Genomic DNA, 19,856 nt, shown 5'->3' on the forward strand with positions numbered 1-19,856 from the left:
TTTGAGACAGGGTTTCTCTGTATAGTCCTGGCTGTCCTGGAACTCACTCTGTAGACCAGGCTGGCCTCGAACTCAGAAATTCGCCTGCCTTTGCCTCCCAAGTGCTGGGATTAAAGGTGTGCACCACCACACCAGGCCTAGTTTGGCATTTTTGACTTGTGAAATTAAGTGATTGTTTCAGTCTTTGTTAGTAGAGCCACAAAGTCATTTAAATAAGTGATTTTCTTTTAAATACATATTTTTGGTTTGCATTATTATTATTACTACTTCTTCATTTTCCTCCTCTTCCTCCTTCTCTTCTTATCTTGAAACAGAACCTTATATATCCTAGGCTGGCTTGGAATTTATTATGTAGCCATGGATGACTTTGAGATTTTGATCCTCCTGCCTCTGTCTCACTAGTGATGGGACTGTAGTGGGTCCCATCATGCCCCAGTTATATGGTGTTAAGAATCAAATCAGGGCTTCCTGCATGCTAGGCCAGTACTGTACCAGCTGAGCTACACCCCCAGCCTAGAAGATGATCTTGAGTAAGGTGTTTTAAATTGGTTATAACTACCAACAACTAGTTTTCTAATTACTAAGATACCACCAGCTCAGACAAACCAGCCACACATTTCTGGTAAGAGTTGTGAAGCTTGTTCCTACCAGGACTGAAAGCTGAGAAGCAAGGCTTTTGCATTCTCCACTGAGACCCTTGTTCCCCAACTTGTGATGTGGCTGTAAGATGCTACCTCTGATGGGCTAGGCCCTTCCCTGTTAGATCCAGAAATTTGGGTTTTTCTGTAGGCTCTTACATCTCTAAAAACTGTGAGGAAGAACACGATTTACTTCCATTGGTAAATGCCTTACAAAAAGATTCAAGCTTACTTAGAATAGAGGAAATAGCTAATTAAAATATTAAGTGCTTTTTCTTTTCAAAATACGTAGTCAGATCTCTACCTAAAATGGAAGTACGCTTTATTGATCTGTGGATGTTGATGTATCTGGGTAGGTGGAAGGATGAATTTATGATTTTCTGCCTCAGCCTCCTGGGTACTGAATAGGCTTGTGTACCATGCTTATGGGAATACATATTTGTCAATTATATGGTAGAATCTTTCAGATTATGATGTTTGGGAGTGAGAGATAGTAGGAAGGAGATAGAAATTCCACGGCTTTGTCCATGAGGGAAAGATGGGAAAAAAGTCAGACCCTGTTTGAAGGAAGTGTATCCTCCCCTCCTGCATATCTCATTTGCTGTGTGTCATAGTTGCAGTCCTAGTGATGTGATGATGTACTCTGTTAGAGAAAACTTACCGGAGAAAGGTTTATTTAGCTCATAATTCCAGGTTCATCATAGCAGGGAAGTCAGCTGTAGCAACTGGAGGCAGCTGCTCAGATTACAGCCATATTCCCAAGAGAACAAGAATGGCACGTGCTATTGCTTTGCTCACTTCTCCACTTACACAGCCCGGGATCCCCTGCCAAGGGATTGACACCCCGTCCCCCCGCTGGGCAATTAGGATAGTTTCTTCACGGTCATGCCTAGAAGCCAGTCTCTCAGGGTTAACACTGCCCATCACTGACAGTTCCACGTCAGGATAAACTTTCTCAGAGATCAGAGTCAGCTAGCTGTTTAGGGAGAGAGTTTTATGATGTTGCTCTGGTCAGTATTATTTTGTTGTATGGTGCAGTGGTTTCTCACCCTGTGGGTCGCAATAGGGCTTCTTTGGGAGTTGAAGGACCCTTTCACAGGGTGTCACTTAAGACCATCAGTAAACACAGATAATTACATTATGATTCATAATAGCAGCAAAATTACAGTTACGAAGTAGCATTGAAAATAACTTTATGTGAGCATAACATGAGGAAGTGTATTCAAGGGCCGCAGAGTTAGGAGGTTGAGAACCACTGGTGTAGTGGTTGCTGTGCTGAGAGTTAGGGCATGGAGGAGTTACAAAGTTACAGTGCTGTGCTTTGCATCCCCTGCACTATCCCTTGTGCTCTTGGGGACTGTACTCAGGACTTCGCAGTTATGTTAGGCAAGTGCTTACATTACATTAGGTTACATTGAGGTCTATTGTAGGAATCATCATGGCTCAGCAATTAAGAGTACTGGAAAAGAGAAAAAAAAAAAAAAAAGAGTACTGGATACCCTTGCTAGGGACCTGGTTTCAGTTCCCAGCACCTACACAGTGACTCATAACTGAACTACAGTTCCAGGCCATCTGACCTTTAGGCACCAGGCATGGTACATATACATATGCATATATATATATATATATATATATATATATATATATATATATAGGTAATCAAAGTAACACATATGATAAAATACATAAATCTTTAAAAAAACCAGGTTCCTTGTAATATCTGAAGAAGCCGAGTCATAATGCTACAGTTTATGCTGCTTTGCAGATGTCTGCACACTTGGTCTGTATAAAATAACCGGGATGATAGTGCTGGCTGATACCAGGAGTAAGTGAGTGAACCAGTGCACCAAACCCCAGGCATTACCTAGCTTAGAGGAACTCTCAGCTGTGTGCCATTTCTATGTTGTCCCTGACCTGTAAAATGAAGTCTGAGAGTGAGGACCCTGCTGGGCTTGTTGGCACACACCTCTAGTCCCAGCTTTCAGGGAGACGGATCTGGATCTTTGCTTTCAGAGGATCTGAGTTTGAGTCTATTTGTTCTAAGGCAGCCAAGACTACATAGGGAACCCCTATCTCATACCTCCCAAAATGAGTGAGAACCCCCTCCCCGCCTGCCCTCCATGTTCTCACCTGTTACTCCTTCTCACAGGCACAACACCATGAGAAGGCTCTGAAGAGCTCAGTTCCCAGCAGAGACAATGTGAAAATGCAGTGTGGGTAAACCAGCCCAATCCCTAAAGTGCAGTCTTTCTTCTGACTGTAGCAGTAGAAAGCTACATGTGGCATAATAATAGAAGCACAGATTTTATATTTAGGCTTCATTTCTGAGCTGCGTTATTTCTCTGAATCTGATTATGTCACCCACATCACCTTTTACATCAGCCAGACTTGTCCAGGGAAACAGCCAGTGGGACACGGAGATGCGATAAGTAAGATTTGTTACAGGAATCTGCTCACGTCATTGAAGAGCTTTAGAAGTCTCTTGAAGCTGGAGAAGCAGGGGTGCTGTTGTGTGGTCTGCCGGAGACCTGTGACCCAAGGGGCTGATGGTGCAGAGCTTGAGCTCTGGAGCAGGAGCACAAAGACGCAGTAACTGGGGCTCTTACTCCAGGGGAGGAGATAGGTGTGCCGGCCTGAGAAGAGACGGGAACTCACTTGTCCTCTGTCGTTTTTGTTATGTTGAGGCCTTATGCTGTTGGGTGGTGCTCTTGGGGTTTGAGTCTTCCTTGCTTGGTCTGCCTCTTGCTGGGTGAAACTCTTATAAATATGTCCACAAATGATTGTTTACAGGTTAATTAATCAAGTTAATTCATCTAGTTTGTGGAAGGGTTCATGGTATGGAGTTGGTATTCATGAAAGGTAGCTTTGAGCTCTTGTACATACATGAAGGTCATTTAAAAGTATTTCCTATTTTCATAACTAAGACCATTATACTCTATTAGAGCCATATATTCAAAGAATTTGAGTGCTGCAAAGATTCCTTTCTGTGATGCTAGGGATCATACCCAGGGCCACAGGCATGCTGGACAATCCTGGGAGCCTCTACCCCAGCTCTACAAAGGTGTTAAGACATCAGATGGTGATGTTTTGGAGAACTTTATGGCTGTAGTGGAAATCCCATCACCTCTTCTGTGTGTTTGTGTGTCCCTGTTACCTCTATGAGGAAGAGCTAGTCTTCTGGAAGCTGATTTGAGGAGAGGCACTTTTAGTTGATCCTTAGGCAAGAATGGCAGCAGAAATGGAGCTAACATATGTAGGCCTATGTTAAGAGTTAGGGTGTTATCTGTTCTGATGGAGGAACATGTTTTTAGGTGTTGCTCAGCTGTATTGCAGTAGGGGGTCTCTTTCTGAGCAGCGCTCAGCTAGTCAGAGTTGAAGAAGAGAGTGAACTGCTGGGTGACATCATGGCCACCATTGGTCTTACTATGGAACTGCGTCAAAGGAAAAATATAGCACATACATTTCTAAAGCTGTAGTTCATTCAAAATGTTTGTGTCAGACTGGTCTCTCTTTAAGTACACTTGAAAAATAGAAACAATTAAGAACACTTTTGCAGAAGGCACTAAAAATATCCTTACAAACAAAGCCTGAGAAAAGGTGAGACCCTGGGTCAGGCCTCATGAGGCTGCAGGCAGGACAGTGCCTCTGCCTGCCAGGACAGCACAGGTAGCCTGACTAGTATAGCAGAGACAAAAATCACATTTCAAGCCCAGTGGAAATCTTTCCCTCTTAGAGAAATTCAGTATATATATATATATTTAAACACATTTAACAATATAATTTATCAATAAATTTTATTTCCTATAGGTATAATGTGAATGCAAGTTTTTATTGGTTTCAAAGTTTATATTAAATTGACCGTCCTATGAGAGAAAAATATAATATATCTTGGTTTTTCCTCAAAGTATATTTATAAAGACCTACGTAAATATTTTACAGTAATTGTGTTCTAATTATCTGGAAATTGTGTTTCTAAATCTGTTCGAAACCCATGTGCCAGATACCACTACATCATACCATGAGGGGCCCCAAGGAAATGATCAGACCAAATGCAGTCATCTTAGTCAAAATGAGTTTACATGTTTGAATAGACTGGAGTGCAAGCGAGCAACCCAGCAGGCTGTTTGCCTAGTATCCAGCAGCCGTGCAGGGGTTAAAAGTAAAATTTATCAGACATCAATAGTTTATTGAAGAAATACTCCTTTTTGCTTCATAATTTGCAGAAAGCTGCAACTGTCAGTCATGATGTACTGCCTCCTGAAATTAGTCAATAGAGCAAACAGCAAGAATTGCTGTGGGCAGAAAATAAGCACTGTAATCATGACATAACTGGGGTCAGTGATTTATGGATTTCAATATAGTAGTAGCTGCATATGATTGAAAATTTACTAGGTCACTAGTGCACCAAAAATTTTATTCACAGCCTCCAGGCATCTTTTGAAATGTGCAACAAAATAAAAACCTCTGAACCTGTTTTGACACTGCAGACTCCGTGGATGACATGCCAGCCCAGTGAGTCTCATTTAAATGTAAATGTGTCATAAACTTTTGTCCTGTAGTCTTAAAATACCATGGACTTGAAGGGACAGTGCATGTGAAACTGATTTACATATCAAAGTAGAAAAAGGGCCAGTAATAATGAAGCTTGGATTCTTTTATTTTTCAAGCTGGAAGCCGAAGCTGTTCCTGAAGTATCTGAAAAATATGAAATTAGCTCTGTTCCTACCTTCCTGTTCTTCAAGGTAAGGATGAAAGAGGCTCCAGAGATGGTCCATCCAGGAGGCTCCTGGGACTGTATGTTTTGATTCTTTTATCCTCTCCTAACCTCCTTGGTTGCTCCTGGCCTTGTACCTTTTTCTGGTACTCTCTTTGTTTTTTTGCACCAATGAAGACCATGCTGGTTGTTTGCCATGGGCAATGGGCAGCCCACAGCTAGAACTGGAGCCTCCTGACCAGTCTTCTCCTGCAGACTCATACTCCCTGACCCAGGTTTGAAGTGGGTTATTGAGGACATGTGCCTGGATGTGAGGAGACATCTGGCTGGTTCTAGTTGATTAATGATTCCTTGGGAATCGAGTGCAAATCTGTGCTTCAGGGCACCCATGGGTATTATTACCACTTACCACAGCTCTCCAGAACTTCATTTGTGTTCAGTAGGTCTATTCAAGCTGGGATTACTTTGAGATGTCTGCTTCCCCAGCATGCTCCAAAATGAGTGTTTCTAAGTGAGAAGCAGTGCAAGCAGTTGCTAATCATACCCTCTCACTATCGCTCACAGGGCTACCTTTAAAAATTGGCTAGAGCTTTAGGTACTTTCTATAACCTTGGAGTCTAAAGTATAGATGATGGTGAAGAAATGCCACTTTATTCTAAATGACATTTCAAACTTCAGAATTCTCAGAAAGTCGACCGGTTAGATGGTGCACATGCCCCAGAGTTGACCAAAAAAGTCCAGCGACACGTGTCTAGCGGAGCCTTTCCTCCTAGTACTAATGAACATCTTAAAGAAGATCTCAACCTTCGCCTGAAAAAGCTGACTCATGCTGCCCCCTGCATGCTGTTCATGAAGGGAACACCTCAAGAACCACGCTGTGGTAAGGAGCTGATCCTGATGATTGGAACAGAATATCCTTGCCTGCATGGGTGCTATTGATGTGCGTAGAGTTAGGCTGGTTACACCTCCCTGTGTTGGCATGCAAGTCATTGATAGTTGTCAGTGACTGTATACTCCGAGGACATGGAAGCCGGAGGGAGCGGGTCTTTGGAAGTAACTGGGTTCGGGCTTTCTCTGTTTCCTGTCTGAGTCATCAGCAACAAAGATAACTTGCTCTTGTGGTAATTGAGCTGGGGGAGGGATTAGCTTCCAGCTATCTGTTATATTGCTGTCTCTACTAATGGGTCTTTGGCCTATATAGGTTTTAAAAAAAGGTGTGTGTGTGTGTGTGTGTGTGTGTGTGTGTGTGTGTGTCTTTGTATGTATATGTGTCTCTTTGTAAGCGAACGTAGCACGTAGGCCCAAAGAGGCTAGAAGAAGATGTTGGATTCTCTAGAGCTGCAAGTAGAGGCGGTTGTGAGCTTCCCAACATGCGTGCTGAGAGTGAAACTTGGGTCCTCACAAGAACAACTAGTACAGGCACTCTTAACCTCTGGGTCATCCCTCCAGCCCAGCCTGTCAGGGTGTGCATGTGGTTGTGCGCATGCACATGCCAGAGAGGACATTGAAGGTTCTTTGTCAGTTTCCACCCATCATTTGAAGCAATGTCTGGAACCTGCTAGGCTGGCAAGTCCCAGTCATATTCCTGTCTCCATCCTCTGGGAGCTGGAGTTAAAATTGTGTACTGACTCAGGGGTTGTTATGTGCATGTTGGGATACAACTCCAGTCTTGAGGGTTGTGTCGAAGCACTTTTATCTCCTGAGCATCTCTGGCTTGTGTAGTTTGCTCCAAACAGTTTTCTTTCTTGGCAGCCTCTTTCTCATCTTTTTGTTTAGATTTCATAATTTAACAGCTTGAGGGCTTTCTCATTAGGGCCTGAGCCTGCTCTGTCTTCCTGCTTCCCCTCTTGTTCTTGCGTGATGACATTTTTCATCCACTGCTGTCACTTCCAGTGGATGGCTGTTAGTAGATTAAAGATCACTGAGTCTTGGCTTATCGTTAGGTATACTCTCTGTACACGAGGGTGCTTATACTTTTACCCTAAGATAAGTTTGTAATTATCTGCCCCTTACTCCCTGGAATTGAGCTTATGTTGTTTTCTTTTTACTGTGTCCACTACAACATTATTATGCTACATAATTGAGTTTTTAATGCCTTTTGATGATTCTGTTGAGACTCTAAGGGTATTTATTTCAGCTGCACTAGAGGGGATTTATTAAGATGGGTGGCAGTAGAGTCGGGGATGCTGTTGACAGGATTACTGTGTCCAGTGTGACTGGAGAGAGCTGTGCTGCCATTCTGAGTGGGCTCTATACTTTCTTTCTCTTTTCTCTCTCTGTGGTCAGGAAACAGTAAAGGATCTTGTTACGTTCTATTAAAAAGATGAAGAAGTGATTCCTTTCTCTCCTCCTTTCTGCCTGAAAGGTTGCCCAGGCAGTGTCCTTTTGAGTCAGCCTTGCAAAGCTTCCTGGGTCTGCCCTTGAGTGAAGTAGTGGCAGGGAGTAGACAGTCTTCATGGTGCTTTTTTGTTATTTTATTTTTATTTATTTTTTAAAATTTATTTTATGTATGTGAGTGCACTGTCACTGTATTCACACACATCAGAAGAGGTCATCAGATCCCATTACAGGTGTTGTGAGCCACCATGTGGTTGCTGGGAATTGAACTCAGGACCTCTGGAAGAGCAGTCAGTGCTCCCAACTGCTGACCCAATCTCTCCAGCCCCTGTTACTTTATTTTTAATGAGGGTTAGAATTATTACCCTCTCTGGTGCTTCATGTTGTTTAGATGAGGACATATCTTATTCCAGTCTAAAGGGCAGTAGGAAGGCCTGTAAAATAGTAAAAACCTCCATGGCAGGTTATACATAACAAACTGTTTATCTAATACCCTATTCTTTTTTGAAACTCAACAGTACTACTCTGTAAATCTCTGCTGATAACCTAGTGATATTGGCAGGAGGCAAAATTGGCCGGCATAGTGTTACCAGGCAGCAGAGGTGGGGTGTTTGTGTCACTTGCTGGCTTCAGCCCTGTCATTGAAGTTGGCCCTGTTCAGGAACTAGGTACAAGTCAGGTACTAGAAGTACCGTGGCTTTCAGCAGCTCTGGAGGGTGCTGGGTGGGGCTTGTCTCCAAAGGTCTTTCAGTGCAGGGGCTTTCTAATTTTTCAAACATCAGTGGTAAACAGAAGTAGTCATTTTTAGAAGTTAACTTTTAGGTTAGTATACATTGGACTGAGATAGGATCTTTGCCCCCCCCCCCCCAATACTATCTCAAGCCTCTTCCAGTTCTAGCTGGCTCTCCTCCTTCCTTTGCAGCTTGCCACTGCTTTCTTGTTGCCTGTATTTCACCCCTCTGCTTCCCTTTGTCAGAGCTAGTGCCTCTTTTCCTCTCTTACTTTTCAGAATTGTGACATTCCCTATGCACGTGGATGCGCGCGCGTGTGTGTGTGTGTGTGTGTGTGTGTGTGTGTGTGTGTGTGTGTGTCTGTGTGCTCATACACAATTTTAAATCTAGTTTCTGCATACAAAGGAAAATATGTTACTTGTCTTTCTGAATTTGGCTTATTTAGAAATAGTGTATTTCTCTAAACTGAATTTATGACCTATTGAGGTTTTTTATGTTGTGACAATCAGACTACAAATAGAATAAAAAGAAAATTTAGATATTTTAGAGCAATGAAAAACAAGATATTTAGGCATTTAGATAGTGAAAAAAAAAAGGTAAAGAGATTGTTGGATACATAAAGGTTTAGTTGCCAGTTCTTTTCCATGGGCCTTTGTGTTTCTAAGGGTTCTGTGCCTGTTTCCCTGATACTTAGTTTCTTTTTATGTGTCTTCCTTCCTGGCACATAGAGCAGATGTATGTGGCTTCACTTCTGTTCTTGCTTGCTGAGCTGCCTGGTGTGGAATGATCTCTGTCCCGTATTGACACTGAGTGAAGAGAGTGGGCTAGCCTCTCATAAACCACAGGTCATCTCTGAAATGAAGACGTTTCTCTCATGCAGCAGGGTGGATTTTGAGAGCACTCTGCCACTCAAACTGCTTTGCTCCTGGCTCAGCATCTGGTGTGGAGCAGGGTTACAATTGCATTTGAATCGGTGGCCCTGGCCTTGTTTTTTGTTACCCAGAAAACTTAGATAACATTTGCACTTCATATCCAAGAGAGTGGGAAACTGTTTCCAGAGCCTGTCTGTTCTAGAACCTGTAGAGGCCACAGCTGTACCTTCTGCTCTCCTAGATGCCATCTGCAGAATTTATGGTGATTTACAAGCACAGACCTGAGTTGCCTCTCTTCTGGCTTCTCAGAAGGATAGGAAGAGAACTTGCTTACTTTCGAGGAAGTTTTCTGAATCATTGAGGTTCTTTAGCAGGATAATGAGGTTATTGGGGGACTTCCAGCTATTGTTGGTAAAGCTCTGGTAGATGTTTGGCTGTGGGAGCTTTGGGAGTCAGATGCAAAGCACAAGTGTAGAAATACTCTTAGGGTCTTTTAGGTAGTTATTAAATGTGGCAGTTAGGCTTATTACTCATGTCACAAGTGGAAATGACTGCACATAGAAATGGTGATTTTGTGGTAAATGAGATTTTTTTTTTTAAACTTTTAAGTGCTTCTGTTACATGCATGCATTTTTCTTCAGGAGTGTATAAATATTTTGTTATTAGAATAAAGCCTTATTACTACTTTATCCTTAAGCATAACATTTCCAGTCTGCCACTTTAACCCTTAAAAATGAAACCCTACCAATCAATCTTTCTAGTCTGCATGTAATTGCCTAAAGCCAAAATAAAGCCTTTTCTCAGCCAGTTACAGTAGAAACAAGCTAATATATTGGGAACAGAATAACCATCAGCAGTCAGCCGTTAGCTGTTTACTAATGAACTCCCAGATGAGTGGAAACATTCAGAAACAGTGTTTGACTTGAGGCTGTGCATGAACACACACTTCAGTTGGAGGAAAAGCAGCTTGTGTGCTGCATACTCTCCTGGTGCTTCATCTCAGCAACTGCAGAGCTGGGCAGCTTTCGGAGCTCAGCTCTAGACCCATGTTCTTAATAGTAAGTGTGCTTTTGGGTGACGTCAGGTAAGACCATTGCAGCTCATCTTATACTGAATTTCGTGATTTGCTTTTATTTGAAAATAATTGCTGATGTGGGGAAATCTTAAAGGAAGAGTAGTTTACATTCCAGTGGATTAAGAGTATCTTTCAAAGAAAGCTGAAGTGAGAAAGAGGAAAGCGATTCTGACTTGAAGGTGTAATTGGTAAGAGTTAGCATCTGGGAAGAAAAGTGACCTTTTTTCAGCCTGGACAGATAGGTTCATAAGAGTAATGTGAACCTTGGAAGAAGACGGCTTCACCAAATTCTAAACTCCTGGGACAGATTTGTCACTATAGTGAACCTTAGAAGAGAAACACCATCCTGCACACTAAAGGGAATGGAAACAGTTCCAGGAAAGAACCTATCAGGTTCTAACAAAAGCTGAGGGGAAGTGACAGCAGTCTGTAGATAATTCATATGGAACAACAAAGGTAAAGGCTTGAACATTTACTGGACTGTGCTGACTTTCGACCCAAAGCAGCACTTGTGATTCTGAGTGCCATCCATCCTGCTCAGAGGTGAAGATGAAAGCCCCTGCAGAAGTGTGTACACAGGCTCACTAGAGTGGTAGGAAGGACTGCACTTGGGTCTCACTGTGGTCAAGCAGTGGTTAAAACAGCTGTTTTAGGCTCCTGGTCAGTTTCTTGAAGGGAGAGGGAGCAGCCACAGAGAGCTTTGTCACTGTCAGGGTGGAGCCTGTGGTAAGCTTTCATGGTTCTGCTCTTTGACTAATGCTGTGTTCCCAATTAAAGGGCAGCTTTGATAAACACACACTTTACTGTAATTATGCTCTATGTGAGACTCTAGGTCAAATGAATTTTTAGCATTTACTTTCGTCTTATATCATCTAGTTTATGCTGATTCAATCACCATGCAGGCGAGGTGGGCATTTCTGTCCCCTGGACACTGAGTGGTATGTGAGAGATGCTGAATCTCTGTTTCCTTGTTCTGTTGCAGGTTTCAGCAAGCAGATGGTGGAAATCCTTCACAAACACAATATTCAGTTCAGCAGTTTTGATATCTTCTCAGATGAAGAAGTTCGACAGGGGCTCAAAACATACTCTAATTGGCCCACCTATCCTCAGCTCTATGTTTCTGGAGAGCTAATAGGAGGACTCGACATAATTAAGGTTAGATTCTTTATAAAGACAATTTGTTTAGAGAACACTTTTCTAAAAGTGTTGTAATAAATTGAAAGCACATATTGTATCCCGGGGTTTACTAATGAGAACTCAGTATTTCTGATAGACATTTGTCAGTGTTGCACAGTGGGGGGTGGTCAAGGTAGTTTATGTTGTCATAATGTGCTTCTTTCAGGAGCTGGAAGCATCAGAAGAGCTAGATACAGTTTGTCCCAAAGCACCCAAGTTAGAGGAAAGGTAAGTGATGGAGATCTGGCAGCAGGATGCTCTGTGTATCCTAACAGTCTATGAATCCTGTTGGTGCGTTGTTCTTTCTGAGTAGACACCAAACAGTTAGTTAGTGTCTGCCTATTTGGGTCATAATGTGGTGTTCCTCAGTACCTAGTTTTGTAAACTCTGGATGCTCTCATTTGGACTGGAGATGTTTTACTTGATTTAGCAATTATGAAGAGTAAGTATACTTGGTGCTGTAGAAATGTCACTTTCAGTGGGTCCAGGGTCCTATTTGGTTCTTGCTCTTTTGTATGAGCATAGCACCTCTGTGTTTTTGTGTGCAGCTGAAGTGCTGTGTTCAGTCTCTAAATGTGGTAAGAGTTTAATGGGAAAAGCTAGGGTTCTCAGAGACTTCTCTGAGCCATAGTCACAAAACTCAGACTCTGGAGCTGTGAAACCATCTTTCTATTTATGAGAGATTACAGCCTGCTTTAGAAGTCTTGTAGAAATGGTGGATTTTGTTGTAGAGGGATATATGAAGGAGGTTCTGTTGTAATAAATGTGAATTTATTAGTTCACATTTTTATATTAATTAAACATAATTTATCTTGAAATGCATCAGAGCTCAACAACTGTTAGTTGGGCCTTGAGTTTGTAATTTTCTTGCATTTCACATTTTGAGAATTTCTACAAATATTTAATAAAGATCATTTGTCTTACTTAGTCCAAGTACTCCTTAGGAACAGTATTCTATATATGTCATGCTGGCCCAATACCCTTTTGTAGTGGTGAGAAGATAGTGGTGTTGTGGATACCACACGGGCCCCTTTGTGGTCTTTATCATGGCCCATGATGTTCTTGACCTCCCGAGGCTGTGCTGCTTCTAGGGTGGCTCTGCATCTCATCCTCTGGATTGTCCTTGCTGCTGTTGCCCTGTCTTCCTCAGATCTTCTTTCTTAAATTGCTGTTTCCAGCTCTTCCCACTTCAGGCATGCACACATACATACAGCATAGAGTTGTATGTTTCGGGTAGTAATCTAAAGAGCTCTTCTCTAGTGACATGAGTATTTTGACAGCCGAGTGGCCTGAGATGCATGGATCTGGGTGGTTAGATCATCTGGTGAGTGGGCTTGGCCAGGTTTGTGTCCTGTTGGCCGGTGTGATCTGTACACCTGACCAGCGCCAGCTTGCTTCTATAAGATTTTGGCTCGTGCTGCTTCCACAGCATGAGAAGAGAGAAGAGAAAAATGACATGACCCATTATCTGTACACTGTTTTTTTTTTCCTAAAGATTTGTGACTAAACTTTATTCCAAATTTAGGTCATTAACATTCCTGATAGAGAGCAAGTTAGATTGTGCTTTTTGACAGGTGGCATATAAAGTTAAAGTGAGTTGATTTTTTTCGTGGTTAGTGGTGGTTGGAGGACTAAGATTTTGCTTGATTAGGCTCACTGCCCTGCTCTGGTGTGAAGAGCATTATGCACATCATGATGGGAAGCGCTCACTGCTTCATTTGGGTAGATGGCTCGGTATACAGGCCCCCCATCGCATAATTCCTTGCTGAATTGGTTATTATTATTTTTTTAGTACTACAAGTTGATGGGCTTAAATTGCAACTTGAAAGAACATTCGTTGCCTCAAAAAGCCATATTATGTTTTACAGTGGCTCAGGGAGAGAATGAAATAAAGGAAAGTGTCAATGCTTTTGCTTGTTTAGTACCACTCAAAGCTGTGAGCCATCATCCTGCTATCCCTCAGATATGCCTGCTACTCAGGAAGCAGAGCAGAAGTGGTGTTTAATAATTGAGCTGAGCCATTTTATATCAATTTTCTCTCTTCAGGCTCAAAGTGTTGACCAATAAAGCTTCCGTGATGCTCTTTATGAAAGGAAACAAACAGGTAAAGAACTCAAAAACGGTTTTATTTGTAATTTCTTTTGATGTTAACATCTGCAGCAAGGGGACAGTTAAGTCTTTTTTTCTAGTTTAGCTAATGAAGCTGTAGTAGTATCAGGAAGTTATCCAGGCCTTAATTGGTGCTTACGGAGATCAAACAAAGTAATCTCCATTTTGCTTAACTTTATCATCAGCATCTCAGCAGGGTGCGTGTCTTTCTGCTGCCAAACTTTGTCAGCTGAAGTGGTCAGTGCTGCTAGCACTTAGCCAGTACCTTTTTTGAGGATGTGGACTGTGGGCAAATGTCTGTCCCTGGTAGTCCTGAAGTTCTTGTCCTTAGGTCCAGAGAGTAAGAAGTAAATCCTGACAGTGTCCCTTGTGCTCTGAGGTGACAGGATTGGTTCTTGTAGTCCGATGAAAGTAGGTACTGAATTAGTTTGATAGGTCCCCTTGCACTCGTTAAGTGGTGAAAGCTGACTCTCTCCTGTGTTGGGATTAGATTGGTAATTTCAAAAAGCTAGTCCTGTCATTCCTCTTACATTTTGCAGTTAACAGTTGTTTCAGCTGTTTAACTTCAGGCAGGCAAAGCTGTGCAGTTTTCTTTCCTCTCAGGGTAAGGAGACTAAATCTCAGAAGAGAGAGGCAGTGGGGTGAGGAAACTGCCCAGGTACAAGCCACCCTGGGCAGGCAACGCCAAAGAGGCCCTTGCCTTCACTGTGCCTTTTTGTGAATGGATCTTTTAATGCCATGAGTGTTTTAACATCAGGTTGTCGTAAGGGTTGCCATGTTATCAACACAGTGAAGGCCATTAGTTAAAACAACTAATTAGTTAATGTAACTAGTGTGATGAAGTAATAAGGAAGACACTAATATAAATTTAGCATGTAGATACCACTGTGTTAGGACATAGACTCTGTACCTGGGACAATGCACAATGTTAATAACTTATGTAATGATGAAGTGGTACTCCTGCTCCACAACTCTTGAAAGCAGACTTTCATTCTTCACGTTTCTTGTGCCTATCTGGGAAGAATTTGTATGTCTTGGAAATGGTGTCCTGGGAGCTTTTAAGTTGTTGTGTATTGTCAGTCTTTTCTCCCAGGATAGCTGGGGCTTGGGGATCTGCCTTGAAATAAAGCAGAAGATTTCAATCACTTCAGTAGCTGATGCCACAGTGCCAAGATCTGGCTTAACCGTGTTCTGTGTCTTAGCAAGAAAAAGGCAGGTGATTCTGTGTAGATTTGCGTTTTATTTAGGGGACCATCCTGACCACAGAGATTTTAAGCTGCTGCATGTCATTCAGTTTAAAAGGTTAAAGCCAAAGTCAGTCTGAAGGTTGTTTGGGATGATGTCAGAGGGGATGGAAGAAGCACAGGAGCTGGGTCCACAGAGAGATTGGGGTGCTGACTTGAGCATTCGAAGTGGCCACAATCACTGGGTCTGTGGAAAAAAAAATGTACAATGTACTTTTTTTTTTTTTTTTTAAATTCAGGAAGCAAAATGTGGATTCAGCAAACAAATTCTGGAAATACTGAATAGTACAGGGTAGGTAAATCTTGTGTTCCCTTCAGCTACTGATACTTCACAGTTTTAATGTTTAAACATATTTGCATAATATTTATTGACACACATTTCTAATTTTTATAGTGTATTTTGAATGCTTTAACTTAGACCAAAAAGGATTTTTCTGGCCCTTGTTCTTATCATGCATTAAAAAAATGCAGGGAGACAATCACATAATCTAGCATTTTTTGAAGCCTTTGCTTTCAGAGCTAGAAAGATGACTCAGTAATTGTGTACTGCTCTTTAAGAAGATGAGAGTTAGCTGGGTGTGGTGGCGACGCCTTTAATCCCAGCACTCAGGAGGCAGAGGCAGGCGGATTTCTGAGTTCGAGGCCAGCCTGGTCTACAAAGTTAGTCCTAGGACAGCCAGGGCTATACAGAGAAACCCTGTCTCGAAAAACCAAAAAAAAAAAAAAAAAAAAGATGAGAGTTGGTTCCCAGCATCCAATCAGGCATCTCAGAGCTGCCTGTAACTCAGGTCCTGGAGGACGTGAGGCCTCTGGCCTGCTTTGTGTGGAGTAGAGTGAGCTGTTTAAGTCTCTGCTCCTGTGTTGGAGCTGCTGCGCTAGAGTTGTCCGGTGGGGACTCCCTGGTTGATTTCGTGCTTAGAACCAAATGCATCTGTGTGGAGCTGTTTAGCACATGTTCTTTTGGATTTTCAAATGTTTGGTTTCTCTTGTTTCATGATTGCTTTTCAAATTATAATATGTGTTCTGATCATACTTTGAATAGATAGCCTGTTCTCTGAAGTTGCAGGATGGAAGGCACAGTTTGAATATGACCTTTAAGAAGTGGCTCTTCTCTTTAAAGCAAGGTTGGGGTCCAGCAAGATGGTGTACAGGGTATAGGTGCTTACCCCAACACTGATGCTTGACCCAGATAGTGGAGGGAAGAATTGACGACTCCTTCTACAAGTTGTCCTCTGACTGACACACAGATACCGCCTTCTACTGTGCCTAAGAGGAATTTGTCAAGCCCCACTGTAGCTAGTGTTGTCCATCGAGAGACTGAGTGATTTCTGTCTTGGCACGACAGGCCTGAGAGTAAAGGTCATCCCATTGCTTTACAGCAGGCTTTCTAGAGTAAGTTGGTTAGCGGTGGACTGCTTTTCTTGACTGTATTAAAAACACTATATAGATTTTATGGTTTTTGTTTAAAATGAACACCTAATAAAAATGCTCTATCTTTTTGCAGGGTTGAATATGAAACTTTTGATATACTGGAGGATGAAGAAGTAAGTTCTAGGTTTTCTGTTTCATCCCATGTTTTAGCTTTGTTCACAGGGTCTGATGGGAAGGATTCAGGATTGCTGTTGTTCCTTTAGGTGCGTCAGGGATTAAAAACGTTCTCAAATTGGCCAACCTACCCTCAGCTGTATGTGAGAGGGGATCTTGTTGGAGGATTGGATATTGTCAAGGTAAGAGCTTTTCATTGCTGTTCTCAAGAACTGAAATACTTGTTATGTTAAACATCCAGCTGTGGAGGGGTCAGGCTCCTCTTCTCCAGCCTCACACTCAGCCTCATCTGTGCGTGCGGTCCGTGCGTGTGTCGTGTCTCACGCTTCCTCCTGCTCTGAGAGTCTTCAAAGCCTTTGAATGCTGCCAGCTTCCAGGGAGAGTGAAACACTCTAGCTGAGTGTCCAGATGACCTCAAGAGGACCTGCTGTGCCAACTCCTGCACAGCTTCCTTCCCTGTTGTTTTGTCTGTCAGTCCATCTTTACCTGCTTCCCGCAACTTTAGGTTTTCTTGTATCTTCCGTATTTAGATCTTTTTATCACCATCCTTTGGGGCCCGACTTCTTTTGTAAATGTGCATTTCTCCTGGCAGGAACATTTCTCTGCTCTAAAATTCTTACTGCATTTTCATTTTTCGTTAGTTGTTATTGTTTCTCTGGGTCATTTTCCTTTTCCCTTAACCACCCTTAACGTGCAGGCATGAGGATGAGGACTAGGAGCTCATGGTCTGTCTCAGCCTTCCCAGTTCTGAGATTATGGGTATGAGCCATCAGAGCTGGCCTTACATTACTTCAAATCCTTCCTGATGCTCTGTTTATTTTAGGAACTTGGTAAATGGTTATTAGACAGTTAAAAAACTTACTTCTTTTGTCTTTTAAATGAACCTGGCATTTCCTTTTAGTTTTTCAAGACAGAATTTCTCTGGGTAGCCTTGGCTGTCCTGGAACTAATTCTGTAGTCCAGGCTGGCTTCTAACTCAGAGATTGCCTACCTTTGCCTCTTGAGTGATGACATACGCCGCCAATACCTGGCAATGGACCTGACATTTTGAAATGTACTACAGGGTGGTCTTATCTACTAGTAACTGTGTTTGTTAGCTGTGTTGGTTGCTGTGAACTGCAGCTTTCATGGCCCTTCTCTATCCCACTGCTCTCTACCTTGCCCAGTGTGTTGAGGGTGTGACCAGCAGATGGTGGGGCAGCTCCTCCTCCAGGCAGAATATTGCCCTTTGGCCTTCTGATTGTTTCCCTGAGTTTTAAGTGGAAAAAAAATTTAAAACATAGTTAACATTATACAATAAAAGCTTTAAAAACAGGCTTTTATAATATGGACAAACTCAGTCTCTGGACCAGCTAACAGTCAATGAACTCAGGGCTAAAGGCAGCTGTAGGGCTGCTGTGCCCTGCCTCTGCAGGGCAGGCTTTATTTCCTGCCAAGTGCAGAGTTTGATGGCACTTTGACAATAAGGTAGAGATGTAGTTTTCCTAGTAAATGGATGCATTCATGGAGAAAAGAAAGCACTGCAGCTTTTAGGAGCCCTGAAGCAACAAGGTAAGTGTGCACTTGCTCCTCTAATATCTGGGTGCACACATATCATATGCAGGTAGACATCTTATTAACTCACAAACTGTCTTTAGATCCGAGATGCTTTTGAGCTTGTTCTTGTCTGAATGACTCACAGTCCATGCCTTAGCCAAAGGGTCTTAGGAGACCAGGAAGTAGTTGAAACCTTTTGGGAACTGTATAACTTTTATGATTCCTGCTCAGAACACATGCATTTGCAAGTTGATGCTACTGCTCCTACTTTTGTGAACTGTCACAGTTTGGGGAACTGTCACTTTGTGTTTCCTGCAGAGTGCAGTTTTGCATCTGTTCATTAATACACATTCCATAGGGTAATTCTGATTGGCTTCTGTTAGAGCACTGGTACTTTTTGTTGACTTAGTAACTCAATGACTTGTTCAGTCTGAGACCTTGGAAAAGGCAGCTCCTGACAGACTGTAGATGGACTGAGGAGCCATTAGACTTGGGGCCCTTGACTGAGTGTCAATTGCCTGCCCACAGAGGGGAGGGGAGCTCTCCAGGCGTCTCAGAGGGAAGGATTCTTCTTATGTAGAGTTCATCCTCTTTCCACCATAGCTTAGGTATAAATCTGGAGATCAGAAGAATGGACTGTGATGCAGCCGAGTGCTAGCTTGTGTAGGAAAAACGTGAAAGACCCAATGCTACTGAAGGCTACCTGATTGATGAGTTACGGCTACCTGGGCTTAGTGGTTTTGTGTTCACTGATCTGTTTATTGGTTTAGAACACCCTTTTAACTTTGTCCTGAGATTGTTTGCCAGCTCTCCCTCCCATTTGTGAGTTCTGTATGTGCAGATTCAACCACTGAAGATTAAAAAATATGTATATGTGTTTTAATTTGTAGAAGCAAGACTTGGTAGTATGTACATGCCTGTAATCCCAACATTTGACACACAAAGGCAGGAAGATTTCTTTAAGTTGGCTGCTTAGTGAGTTCTAGGACACCCAGAGACTCCATATCCAAACAATGGTTTTTTAGTCTATAGTGAACATGAAGTGAGTGGTTCCTGCAGGTGTTATGTCAGGAAGAGAAACAAACCCGAAGAGGGAGAATGAGAACTGCTCAGACTTGACTTTGTCAACCTGGATCAAACTTTGGGAATCTGATGCCAGGCAGTTTATTGCCAACATAGTTAATCCCAATATAAATTAGAAAAAAGTTTCCCAATATAATTCCCAATGCAAAAGAAACTCAACTCAAAGTCCATGTGGTTTCTTCCAGCCAGATAGGTTATAGACATAGGCAACCTCTATTAGCTTAAGGGCCTAAGGAAGGATCTTACCTGGATAGTGTGGAGGCTCTTTGGTCTGTTAGCCACCCCTGGGTCTGGTTGTGGGAGCTTGTAGGAGCCTCTCCATTTACAGGAATGTAAGGGTCACTTAAACTATTAGATGTCCTCAGTCTTAGATGTAGAAGCTCGATGAAGCTTGGTATGGTCTAACTCTCCTAACAATGTACCAGTGTTTTCCTTGTCATTATTTTCCAAGCAGCATTCACATTATAGTTTAGCATGGGAGTGGTGTGTGCTGTGTCTTCTACATCTGTAAGGAATGAGCCCAAAGTCAGTCTCCATGAATACAAAAAGGTGACTATTTAGTTTTAAAATAAATCCTAACCTACGATTTATGTTCAGTTTTACTTGTGCAGAGAGAGAAGAGGAGAGAGAGACTTGAATCCAGGGCCTTGGCTGTTAGGCCAGTGTTCTACTCCTGTGTGCGCCTTGTATTCTATTTCATGGTGTAAAATGCTGGCATGTTGAAATCTTGTAGGTTTAATTGAGTGTGTGTCCTTTTGGTGTCAGATAATGGTAAAACAAACTTGTTGCTTAGGTC

General features: G+C 42.4%; 1 protein-coding gene across 1 annotated transcript in view; it reads left to right on the forward strand.

Annotated features, from left to right (window-relative positions):
• Glrx3 (glutaredoxin 3) overlaps positions 1 to 19,856 on the forward strand; it is a 30,389-nt gene that overhangs the window by 10,096 nt on the left and 437 nt on the right. Inside the window, exons 3-10 of the mRNA XM_021196976.2 lie at positions 5,306 to 5,380; positions 6,031 to 6,232; positions 11,350 to 11,522; positions 11,710 to 11,771; positions 13,590 to 13,647; positions 15,136 to 15,188; positions 16,401 to 16,440; positions 16,531 to 16,623. Of these exons, the coding sequence (XP_021052635.1) occupies positions 5,306 to 5,380; positions 6,031 to 6,232; positions 11,350 to 11,522; positions 11,710 to 11,771; positions 13,590 to 13,647; positions 15,136 to 15,188; positions 16,401 to 16,440; positions 16,531 to 16,623 (756 nt within the window). The remainder of the gene's footprint in view (positions 1 to 5,305; positions 5,381 to 6,030; positions 6,233 to 11,349; positions 11,523 to 11,709; positions 11,772 to 13,589; positions 13,648 to 15,135; positions 15,189 to 16,400; positions 16,441 to 16,530; positions 16,624 to 19,856) is intronic.

This window comes from Mus pahari, chromosome 1, assembly GCF_900095145.1.
Source record: "Mus pahari chromosome 1, PAHARI_EIJ_v1.1, whole genome shotgun sequence".
NCBI lineage: Eukaryota > Metazoa > Chordata > Mammalia > Rodentia > Muridae > Mus > Mus pahari.